This window comes from Humulus lupulus, chromosome 4 (genome assembly GCF_963169125.1).
Source record: "Humulus lupulus chromosome 4, drHumLupu1.1, whole genome shotgun sequence".
Classification (NCBI taxonomy): Eukaryota; Viridiplantae; Streptophyta; class Magnoliopsida; order Rosales; family Cannabaceae; genus Humulus; species Humulus lupulus.
Genome location: NC_084796.1, coordinates 57,969,709 through 57,982,510, shown reverse-complemented (window position 1 = coordinate 57,982,510; position 12,802 = coordinate 57,969,709). Strand labels below are relative to the sequence as shown.

The following is a 12,802-nucleotide window of genomic DNA, read 5'->3' as shown; positions in this document are numbered from 1 at the left end:
AATTCAATCCAGTGGGTTGTTAAGCCATAGGAAAGATGTCCAACTACAAGCAGAGAAAGTACGTTTTGAGTTCACAAAACTTGGCATAGAAAAAGTGCCACAAACCAAAACTAGGTATAACTCTGTTAACCATATTTATATTGTAAATAATCATTATGGTCTTCCAATAATTAAAAAACTTTATTTCCTTTGCAGTGGCAATTGTGGGGTATATGTCATCAAACATCTAGAGTACTTGCTAGCCAAAAAACCGCTACCCGAAGTAAATGACAACAACATGGATTTCTTTAGAAAAAAGACTTGTTTAGATTTGTTTTACCATAACTTCCAGCCATAGTTTTCTTTTATTTGAATATATGTATCTTACTTTTGAATGTATGAAGAAACTATGTCAACTTCATCTCATTAAATGGTATTGAATGACTTCGTTTATTTCATCTTAATAGTGGAAGGGATAAATCTTTGTCACTTTTATCTTATTAAATTATGTGTGAATTGGGTGTGAATTAAGTGTGAACCAGATGTCAATTATGTGTGAATTATGTGTGAACTGCGTGTGAAATATGTGTGAATCAGGAGTGAAGTATGTATGAATCAGGTGTGAATCAAGTGTGAACCAGGAGTCAATTATGTGTGAACCGTGTGTGAAATATGTGTGAATCAGGTGTGAACTATGTGTGAATCAGGTGTGAATCAAGTGTGAACCAGGTGTTAATTATGTGTGAACCGCATGTGAAATATGTGTGAATCAGGTGTGAACTATGTGTGAATTATGTGTGATTTACGTGTATGTATGAATTAGGTGTGTCTGAAAAAACAAACTTTAACACAAAAATTCGTATTACTGAACCAATCTAAAAATTCAAATTCCGCAATTGAAGAGTACAAAGTAAAACAATCAAAGTAAAAACTAAGCATGTCTAGACGGCGAGGGACAAACAGTGGTGCACGTCACTCGATTGTGGCCCAGGACACCACATCTACTACATCTACGTTGTTTGCTATTCTTCTCACCCTTTGATAAACATCGTTTCTTCTTTGGACGACCAGCCTTCTGCTTCACTAAAGGAGGAGTTATCATCATACTTCCTATGTCATTTAGTATCACCCAAGATTCTTCATTACCCAGCGTATATACAGATCCACCATAGGATGACAACCACGCTTCAACTGTGTAGAATCTAGAGCATAAAGTATATGGACTAATGCCACGATCTCGAGCACCAGCTAGAGCGTGTTCACAAGGAAGACCTGTCAAATCAAATCTTCTACAACTACATTTTTTCCTCCTCAGGTCGACATCTCCATCCAGATCACCGTCCAATACTGTTATTTCATACTGACTAGATGGAAAAGGGAATGAGGTAGTGGACTTGTCTGCTAACTTTCGCAAATCATCTTCCATTTCTGTGGCAAGAGGACCTGTAGCCGCTGATGCTGCAGTTCGACGCTCAAAAAACCATTTTTGTAAAGTGTGCCTCATAAATTCCATGAAACAGGTAATTGGCCACCCACGTGCCTCAGCAATGACATTGTTCCAGCTTTCGACAATACCTGTAGTCATTAAATTATATCGATGACCAGGAAAGAAAGAATGAGCCCACTTTTCAAAACCCACTTGATTCTCTAAGTATTGAGCAATTGCAAGATCTTTGAATTTAATCTTCTCAAAATGGCGTAAAAACTCTCGCTTTCTATAAGCTTTCGCTGCAAGGAAGAATTCTTCATGGCAATGGTCAGTTTTGAACTTCGCACGGATATTCATGCTAACATTATGTATACAAGCACTGTGGTGTGCCTCAGGAAATTTTTTAGTCAAGGCACTTGCTATACTAGTATGTCTATCAGACACGAATACTAGATTCTCCACTTCACCAATCGCTTCCTTCAACCTCAGTAGAAAATACAACCATGAGTCATTATTCTCTGAGTCAACTACTGAAAATGCAATTGGATATATTTTCTTGTTAGCATCTTGTCCCATGGCACATAACAAAGTACCCCCACACCGAGTAGTCAAGAAGGTTCCATCTACACATATAACTGGGTGAATATATGTTTTGAACCCCATTATAGAAACATCTAAGGCCACGAAGCAATATTTGAACCTACCTTCATTGTCCATCTGCAAATGAGTAACAGTTCCAGGATTTTTTTGCTCCATCATGTATAGAAATGAGGGATGTTTCTAAAATGATGATTCTGGTGTACCTCTTATGTAAGCCAATGCATGCTCTCAACACCTCCAAGCTTTAGCATAGCTCATATGAACTCCATATGATAAACTAATATCTTTTACTATTGACCTTGGCTTGTAATTAACATTATCACCCTCAAATTTTCTCCTTATGACATGTTCAATAAGCCATGGGGATGCCTGACGGTGATCTTTATGTCGAACATCCAATGAACATGTGTGTTCACCAAAAAATTTACGAACCTCGAACATATTAGAATTAACCAATTTTGTAGCCCTCAACCTCCATTTGCATTTATCATCAACACATACTGTATACCATTATTTTTCGCAGACTTCTTTACTTTAAACTCAAAGTTTTTCTTTAATGCATAAAGATGGAGTTTCATCTTCAACTCTTGCTTGTTCTCAAATATTTGACCCTCTTTTATTTCCCAGGAATTGATACTCGAAGAAGATGTCAGTAATTGAGTTGTTGAGGCTGAAGTACAGCCTTTTTCCCCTTGATTCAACAAAAGTGGAGTACTCCATAGATTATCTTCACCAACCTATCTTACTTTACGACCTCTATTATTTGAGGAATCATGGCTCTTCAATACTTCATTGGAGGTTGACTGTTGTAAATTATGCTTCACAAATACATCATTGCAGGTAGGCCTATCAATATTTTCATTATCATCTGAGCTTAATGCATCATTATTATCATCATCACAACTGACTTCATTGCCATCAATGCAAAAATCATCATTCACTTTGGTTTCAACTAAAGGAATAGTATACAACTCATGCGTTTTAGTAACCAAAGGATCATTACTTCTCTTCTCTATAGTAGACATACATAGGGGTGTCCGATGATTGATAGATGTTCCTACCTCGTCAAGAAAAAAAGAGCAACATCATCATCATTACTAATAAAAGATGGAGGGATACCTTTACTTCCAAAATGATAGATTACATTTAAGTCAAGATCAATACGAGACTTGTCAGCTCCGATTAAAGTATACAATTGATCAACAAGACTATTGTAAGTGATAGTCTTTGGCACCTTCATACCCTTGCTTTGTTTCGCACTAAATGACCAACATTCGTTCAAAACTTGTTCCCATGATCCATTATATAACAGCACAATATTTATATGTGTTTGACCTGTATAACATATGACAAAAGGTTCGAAATCCAAAGGTTATTAGGTAAAACTAGCCAAAAGAAATAAGAAATAAATGTGTGAAGCAAGCATGTGTGAACCAAGTGTGAAACGTGTGTGAACTGTGTGTAAACCAAGTGTGAAGCATGAATGTGTGAACAATATGTAAACCATATGTGAATCATGTGTGAACCAAGTGTGAATCATGTGTGAAGTATGTGTGAATAATGTGTGAACTCGTTTGAACAATGTGTGAACACAGTGACCTAAATCATGGAAATCATTGAACTGTGTGTGAACCAAGTGTGAATCGTGTGTGAACCATATGTGAACAATGTGTGAACCAAGTGTGAATCATGTGTGAACCAAGTGTGAACCAAATGTGAATCATGTGGGAAGTACTCGTGAACCAAGTGTGAACCAAGTATGAATCATGTGTGAACAAAGTGTGAATAATGTGTGAACAAAGTGTGAACACAGTGACCTAAATCGCGAAAATCAATCAAAAATTCATCATCTCAACATAAAATTATTTATTTTCACAGATTTTTTAGTGTATAGTAGTTCCAAAATTCTATTTAAACTATTACACAAGACACCCATAACCTATAAATAAATAAAAAACTTACTCATTATCAAATCAAATGTTCAAACTTCTTCAAGTTTGGGAGAATCTTCAATCTTCTTCAACTTGGGTGAAAAGAAAAAAAAAATATGATAGATTACATCACTTTCCAAAGCTTCGTGAGAAGAAAAATTGTGATGATTTCTCTTTGATGATGATTTGAGAGAGAGGGAGAAGGAAGAGTGTTTGTTCTCTTTATGAGAGAGAAAGAAGAGAGAGAAGGGGCTGAAGACGAAATGGGAAGGGAAAAAAATGAGGAAGAAGCCTTATGTTAATAAGGGTAAATTAGTCTTTTCACATGGGTATAAGGTTAAAAATATGATAAACATTAATGTGGGGTTAGAGTTAATATTACCCTATAAAATAGGGTCATTTCATGGAGTTTCCCTTTACGTATCTGACAAAAATCAGGACAATCATATTATGAGTGTTGACCCTGATTTTGGGCAACTGACACGGAGTCAAAATACGCTTCACGTGGATGAATGCGTTGAAAAGAACGTGATGACGAAAATAATAAGAACACGATATTTTATAGTGGTTCGGCCCTAGGATCTAGTAATAACCTACGTCCACTTAGATTGTTATTGATATAAAATCAAAGGGAGTGATCAAAGAACTAGGGTTCAATGAGCTTCACCAACCTCTGAAGAACAATACAATATGATTGATATGATAACTCTAATCTCAAACGATTTAGAAGTCAGAAAAGAAAAAAAGTCCATCTTCCCTAAGCCCTCTTCTTCTATTTATAAGCTCAGGGAAGATTTACATTGATTTGTTACAGATATTATTTCCTAAATAATCGGATACTCAGGAAATCATGGGAGAGAATTTCGGATTCCATCATAATTGCCTAAGATTTCTTCCGCGTATTACGTGCATACGACTAGACTGGTCGTATGAAGAGACCGATCACATGATACCAAATATCTTCCTGGTCGATAGTCGAACACAGGTTATGCCAGGTGTCAGCCACGTGCAATTAATTCCTGCCATGTCATTCACTTCTGATTTTTGGGATAACAATGAGATATTAATAAAAAAAAATTAAAATATATAACAAATATCTATTAAAATAACTTCTCAAAAAAATTAAAATAAATAAACAAACCGAGCCTAAAAAAAAATAAAGAATCCGACTAACAATTATTGACTGAGTTTTAAATTTGTAAATGTGTAAAAATATATAAAAATTCTCAAATAACTAACTAAAAACAGTTCTAACAAAAATGAAATGGTGTACTAATTCATTCCTTACCCGTTATAACAATAGATTAGACAAGTTATGAAACCATGGAGGGTAACTATAAAAGAAACTACAAATTAATTGGTAATTATTGTAATATTAAAAGTTGTTGATGATATTATTTAATAAAAATAGAATATAACTATCAGAAAATAATGGATCGTTATATTATGGTTACTAATATTATTTCATTATTTTCTTAGGTAGGAGGTATCACTTTTGCCCCTACTGTAGGGATAATTTTTATTTTCAGTACTTGAGAAATTATAACCAAATTTTTTTTACATGATGACGTACATTATAGTTATAATAGGAACCCTATCAATTTTTAAAAATTCGGAATAATTTATAGTGTTGAAATGAGAGTTCAAATAATTAGGTAGGGGCATTACTTTGGCCCCTACGAAGAATGATAGAGGGAAAAATAATGCTCCATTTTCATTTTTTATATTTTTATTTATTTATATTCTTAAAATCATTTCTCTCCAAAATACTCTCTACTACAGATTGTTTCGTCAAATATTCCTAAAAAAGATTAGAGGTTTTTATTGTGTTGTTCACCCTGCTTATGGTCATTGTCTTTAACATTATTTTAAAAAAAATATCTGATTGTAAGATACAACATATATTAGTTGTGTTTGGTAATTTTTTTGTTTTTGGATTTTTTAAACACAAAAATAGAAATATAATTTCATTTTTGTTTCTTTATTTTTAAAAAATAAAAATACGATTGGTAACTATTTTTATTTTTTGTTTTTAAAAATAAAAAATAATAAACGTGTTTGATAACTTTTATTTTTATTTTTTGTTTAACAATATGATGTGTTGATTTTAAGAAGAGAATAAAAAAAAAAAAGTCGAAAAACTATTTAAAAAAAATTGAAAGTGAAAAAAAAAAAAATTTTAAAATTTTAATGAATTTTAATTAAAATTTTAAAAAATAATAAATAAAAATAGAGTTACCAAACACATTTTATGTTTAATTGTCAAATTTTTAATTAATTAAATAAAAAAAATTTACCAAACAACACCATTATTTTTTTATTTAAAAAAAAAAAAAATTCAGCTGTAGTTCTCATTATTTACACTTTGTAATACTTAGGTCCCGAAAGTTGATTTTGTATAAGTCAGGTCTCCAACATTTTCAAATCGTATTATTTAGATCCAAAAATACTTTTTTTTAAAATATATAAAAAAAATTGGACCACTTAATTTTTGACAATACCAAAAATGATATTAAATTTTTTTATTTTCATGACATTTTAAAAAATATTTAATAGTTTTACAAATTAAATTAATTTTTCATTAAAAAAATTCTTACCTATATTTTTGTAAGGGATATTTGCGGCATAAGTACCCAATGTTTGGGTTTTGTACGCGGCATAGACCCAATGTTTATTTTTAGTGGCAAAAGTACCCAAAGTCAATAAAACTTTAATTCCGTCAGCCTCCTCCGTTAGGTTCCATTTCGTGATGACTGGACCAACACGTGTCACTTCGTGATTGGTCCAACTCAATAATATTTTAAAAATAATTATGATTTGGACCAATAAAAACGTGATACGTGTCTGCCTAACGGAGGAGACTGACGGAATTACAGTTTTACTGACTTTGGGTACTTTTGCCACTAAAAATAAACATTGGGTCTATGCCGCGTACAAAACCCAAACATTGGGTACTTATGCCGCAATTATCCCTTTTTTTAATATTAAAAACTGAACTATCACGAGATTATCAATATGTATCATGTAGATATTTATTTTTATTTTGTAATTTTTTTCTATAATGCAACTTATAACAAATCATATATATATATGCACATAAATAACTTTATGTAAACTATTAAGTTTAAAAAAAAGTATAAAATAAACAAGCATAGACATAATAAAATTGATAATATCAAAATAATCGAGATAATATAGTTATTAGTGTTAATTATAAAATTGTTGTACCCTAAAATTAGCACGAGTTCAATCACTCAGCTCGGGTACAGCTGGCAGATGAATATGTGGAAAACTAGCCAGGTAGGATATCTGGTTAACAATGATGTGAGCAGCTCAAGACTCAATCCAGTTCGTACATGATACATAGGTTATTATCAGACCGTCTCTTAGGATACCAATCAAGTTCGAGACCTATAATGGCCAGATCCAAATTTGGGCGCTCTGAGCTTAATACAGCTAAGGTGCATATAGTCTTTGAGCATGAGCTCGAGGGAGATATTAAGCCCGTGGGAACCTGGACAGAACGCATACTAAAGGACCCCAAGAGATTCGGAGGCTCCTTATACACTCATTAATGCCCAGGTTGTATTGCATATCTATCATTTATTATCCGAGATAGCAGGAGTATATTATATTTTGTTATCAAATCATATCCCAATGTAAATGGGAATAATCTGTATTAAATGTATACCTTATTTATTCACGCAGTGACCCAAACCTTTCCAGGAAATTTCTCTATAAATATCAGGGATAATGGACAGGGAAGGGGACGACCTTTTTGTATTACTAAAACTCTGCAGAAATTGAGAGAGAAAAGCAATAATATTGTTTCATGGACTAGGTGGATTTTAACCACTGAACCACATAAAAGTTGTATGTGTACGAGAGGATTCTTTTATTTTTGTTACGATTTATAATTTAGCACTAATCTCCCTATTTGATTTCTTAATCTACTGTTGGTGAAAAACCGCATCAACAGTTTGGTGCTTTCATTGAGAGGAAATTAGTGATTCACAATTTTCAGTCGACATTCATCATGGCGCTCACTCGATTGATGCATGACAATGAGATGGAAAAACCTGGTGGGCAGGAGGCCCATCATACTGCTATTCCCACTGAAAGGGGCCCAGATGTTCAACAACATCCTGGAAAACAACTGGTGGGTTAGCGTCACTCCAACCAAATCCTAATCCAGGATAGTTGACTGTCGTCGAGATGGAAAACACCCAATTAAGGAGCCATCTCGCTAGGGAAAATAGGCAGATCAAGGAGGTCTTGGCTCAGTTACCCCATTTTGCAACCGACATTAATGTCGAAAAGAGGCAAAGTGGGTCTCGTAAGTCCCACAAGAATAACCGGTCGAAACCTAGTCATTCTGTCAAGACCACCACTTCGATTTTTGTGCCTTCAGAGCAAAACCACCAGAGTGCTCAGCCCACTGGTCATCACAGGGGTCATCATCAGCATGCCAGTCGGTCGGTCGGTCAGAACTATAACTCCCAGCTCCGTGCCTTCTTCGCAGATTCCCAGGAATGTCCACAACAACCCACCGGGCGGGCTGGGACAAGTTCACGGAGACAAAATGCTCCGGCGAATTCTCCTGTGCCATGATCAGAACCCCAGGCACAAAGAACTCGAGACATTGGGGTAGATTCGAGGCAGACTAATTTAATTCGTCCTGATGGAACAAGCATAGCCTCACCAATAAGGCATCCGCCATCACCAGTTAGACATCCTAGACCACTTCGCCCACAACGAGATGCCCCAGCTAGTGGGAACAGTAGGAGAAATCCTCACCCATCGGTAGATACTTACGCCCCATGTTCCAGCACGAGCTAGGGACGCTGATGATAGCTCCAAGCTCATGGTGATGAGGACAAGAATCCTGATGGGAGGTGACCTATGGAAAGAACTCTAACAAAAAGGAGTTAAAATTGTAGATGAGTTCTTGGCCCGAGCCCAGGAGTGGATAGACCTGGAAGAGGCGCGATCTATTGTCGCAGGAACCAGCAAGACCCCTATCCAACCCACTGGAGCGGTGACAGATGTTGTAGCTACGGCTCAACCTGTTACCCAGAATAACCAAGCGGCAAACAACAAGAGGAAGGGAAATGATGAAGGAGACTAGAATGGCATGAAGAAGAACAAGTTTGTGGAGAAATTCAAGCTTGTTTATGCCACCTACACCAACCTAACGGACACATGGGAACATATCTTCCTGGAAAATTCTAATCGCCTCCCATGGAAGAAGCCAATGCCTTTAAGGTATCAAAGGGTGAAGAGAGACCCCTCAAAGTTTTGCCGATTCCACAATGACATCGGTCATAATACTGATGACTGCCAACAGCTGAAGGATAAGATTGAGACTCTCATTTGTGCTGGTCCATCAATCCAGTATGCCCGAAATTGGGTAGCTCTCAATCAACTTGCCAGGTAGAATCCTCATCCAGCTCCAGAAGCCCCGACAGGTTAGCCTGGAGCTCAGACGAATCAGGTATACCCTCCCCCGATAGTAGGAGGAGATATAACTACTATTTCCGAAGGACCTCATATGGCGGGCACGAGCAGCAGGGCCCAAAAGAGGTATATTAATGAGTTGAAAACCCATAGCAGTGTGGAGTTTGTCCCAGAGCAACGGTTATCGAAACAACAGTGGTTGGAAAAACAACCGATCATTTTCACGGAAGAGGATGCTAGCCACATTCAATTCTCAATCAATGACCCACTGGTGGTAACTGTACAGCTCGCTAACCGAAGGGTACAAAGGATACTGGTGGATAAAGGAAGTTCCGTAAATGTGCTTTTTAGGTCCACACTAGAAAAGATGGGATTGTCTGTAACTGATTTGAAGGCAGCCTCAATGACTACGTACGGGTTTTCAGGTGAAGGAACGACAACCATAGGGATGATTGGACTGGTGGTTACATTGTGAGAAGAGTCACGAACTGCCTCTAAAATACTTGAGTTCGTGGTAATCGATTTTTCGGCCGCATATAACATGATTTTGGGATGACCTGCGCTGATGGCTTTTGAAGCCATCACTTCGATTCAACACCTGTGAATGAAGTTCCCCTCAACTTCGAGAATATGCATAGTAAAAGTAGACTAGCTCGCGGCCAGAGAATGCTACAACATTTCTATGAAGAGAAAATCATAACCCGGGCAGTAGGCGATGGTTATAGGTGAAGGAAATGAGGAGTCCCGGGAAATGGAAGTTACCCGTAGGACGGAAGAACCTCGAGAAAGAAACGATGAGGTCGCCCAATGGGACGACATTGATCTGCGGGTAGGCGAAGACAGGTTTGAGCTTAAAGCAGTAGAAGAGCTCGAGGAAATAAACATCTCCCCAGAAGAACCTTTAAGAGTTGTCAAAATTGGAAAAAAACTTGAAGTCGGAAGGAAGAAGGAGTTGATCGCGTTTCTAAGGAATAACCTAGATGTTTTCGGCTGGTCGTACGAGGATATGGTGGGAATCAGTTTGAGTATAATAATGCATATTTTAAACTTGGACAAGAATGTGCCTGCAAAATCCCAAAAATGAAGGCTTTTGGGGACAGAACGATCTGAAGCGTTAGAAGAGGAAGTAGATCGCCTACTTAAATGCAGATTTATCAGGGAAGCAAAATACTCGATCTGGTTTGCTAACCCCGCGCTGGTCCCAAAGCCAAACAGAAAGTGGAGAACTTGTATTGATTTCTCTAACCTCAACAAGGCTTGTCCAAAGGATTGTTTACCACTACCAAGAATTAATCAGTTGGTAGATGCCACAGCCGGTCACGAGCTCATTTCTTTCATGGACGTGTATTCTGGATATAACCAAATAACGTTGAATCCTGCAGACCAAAAGCATACCAGTTTCATAACCAAACATAACGTATATTGCTACAAATTTATGCCATTCGGGCTTAAAAACGCCAGAGCTACATACCAATGGTTGGTCAACAAAATGTTTGCTAACCAAATCGGGAGAAACATGGAGGTGTATGTCGATGATATGCTCGTCAAATCAAAGACTACCAAGAACCATGCATCTGACCTGGAAGAATGTTTTAGCACATTGAGAAAGTTCGACCTGAAGCTGAATCCCAAGAAGTGCACTTTCGGAGTCACGTCAAGAAAGTTTCTAGGGTTTATAGTCAACACAAGGGGGATAGAGGCAAATCCAAAAAAAATTAGTTCACTGTTAGGAATGCCTTCGCTCAAGTCGTGTAAGAAATTGCAAAGCCTAACTAGAAAGGTGGCAGCCTTAAACTGCTTCATTTCAAAATCCACTGACAAGTGTCTTCTACAACTTACTCAGAGGAAATAAGAATTTTGAATGGACTAAAGAATGCGAACAGGCATTTCGTGACATGAAAACGCACCTAGCTGAACCCCCCGTACTATCAAAACTGACATCTGGAGAATATTTGTTTCTTTACCCGGTCGTGACAGAAAATGCAGTCAGTGATGTGTTAGTTCGAGAAGAAAACCGGGCGCAGAAACCCATATATTATGTAAATAAAAGGCTTCTCGGAGCTGAATCACGGTACCCATTGATATAAAATTTTGTGTTCTGTCTCATTTCGGCCTCAAGGAAGCTCAAGCCATACTTCCAGTCTCATTCTATTCACATCTTAAGCAATCAGCCTTTAAGGCAGGTTTTGCAAAAACCTGAAACGTCGGGGTGTCTATTAAAATGGGTCATTGAACTTAGCCAGTTTGAAATATTGTACATGCCACGAATTGCAATCAAGAGCCAAGCCCTTGCTGATTTTATTTCCGAGTGCACAGGTTTGCAGGACGAGCTGATAAGGGAGCCGAAGCAAGAATTATGGAAAATCTTTGTTGATGGATTGTCTAACAAAAACTGACTGGGAGCTGGGATAATCTTAATCTCACCTGAAAGACATCGATTCCATACAGCTCTCAGGTTCGGGTTTGAAGCATCCAACACCGAAGTGGAGTATGAGGCCTTATTAGTAGGGCTAAGGGTGGCAAAAGAGCTTAAGGCAAAAGCCATCCAATGTTATAGTGATTCTCAGCTCATGGTCAATCAAATATTGGAGGAATACCAAGCTCGAGGAATCAAGATGGCGGCCTACCTGGCTAAGGTAAAGGGCGAGTTGTCTGAGTTCGAGTTTAGCTCTGTTGAGCAAGTACCCTGTAACGTCCCAAAATTACCTAATAAGGCTTAAGGCATTGATTAGGGGGTCGGGATGGCAATATGTGAAAATATGTGTTTAATTGCTATATTAATTTTAATTATGTGAATTATGTGATAATATGACTAGATGTGCATATTTAGGGGTATTAAATATGCATGTGGTCCCGCTTTGTATTAGAAAGGCGACTTTGGTAATTTGGCCCATTGCGGGCATAATTGTGTATTTATGTGCATGTATGTGATATATGTGAAAGACCACATTCTTATGTGGGTTAATTTGGGTTACTCGGCACAAGGCGATCCTAGGGAGCAAGTTAGCGGGAAAGTCACAACGGACCCGATACCCGACTCGGGGCAAGTTAAGGGGTATTTTGGGTAATAGACATTTATTTGGGTTATTGGGTTATGAAAATAAATAATTGGAGATATATTTGAAGTTAGAGAGTTTAGGAGGGAATATTGGGGAAATTTACCATTTTTCCCTCAGGGACGTTTTTGGTACCTTGAGCCTTGGGATTAACTTAAGTCACTTAAGTTAGATAAAACAAAACAAAAGAAACACTTAGAAAATTTGCATAAACCGACTCCCTCTCTCCTTCCTTCTACTTTTCTTCTTTCAAGAAACTTTTCCAAGAAAACCTTTGAAGCTAAGGAGGAATTTTGGGCTAGGAATCACTTGAATTGAAGCTAAGGACTTGGGAATTAGCTCAGTAACTA

At 37.1% G+C, this 12,802-nt stretch overlaps 1 protein-coding gene across 1 annotated transcript; it reads right to left on the bottom strand.

The window, feature by feature from the left end:
• Positions 1-910: 910 nt before the first annotated feature.
• Positions 911-2,164, bottom strand: LOC133832209 (uncharacterized). Its single transcript, XM_062262583.1, has one exon. The coding sequence runs from the start codon at positions 2,162-2,164 to the stop codon at positions 911-913; it is 1,254 nt and encodes a 417-aa protein (XP_062118567.1).
• Between the last annotated feature and the right edge of the window lie 10,638 nt (positions 2,165-12,802).

Excerpts from the sequence above, each read along its gene's own strand:
- LOC133832209 (XM_062262583.1), bottom strand. The coding sequence starts at position 2,164 with ATGGAGCAAAAAAATCCTGGAACTGTTACTCATTTGCAGATGGACAAT.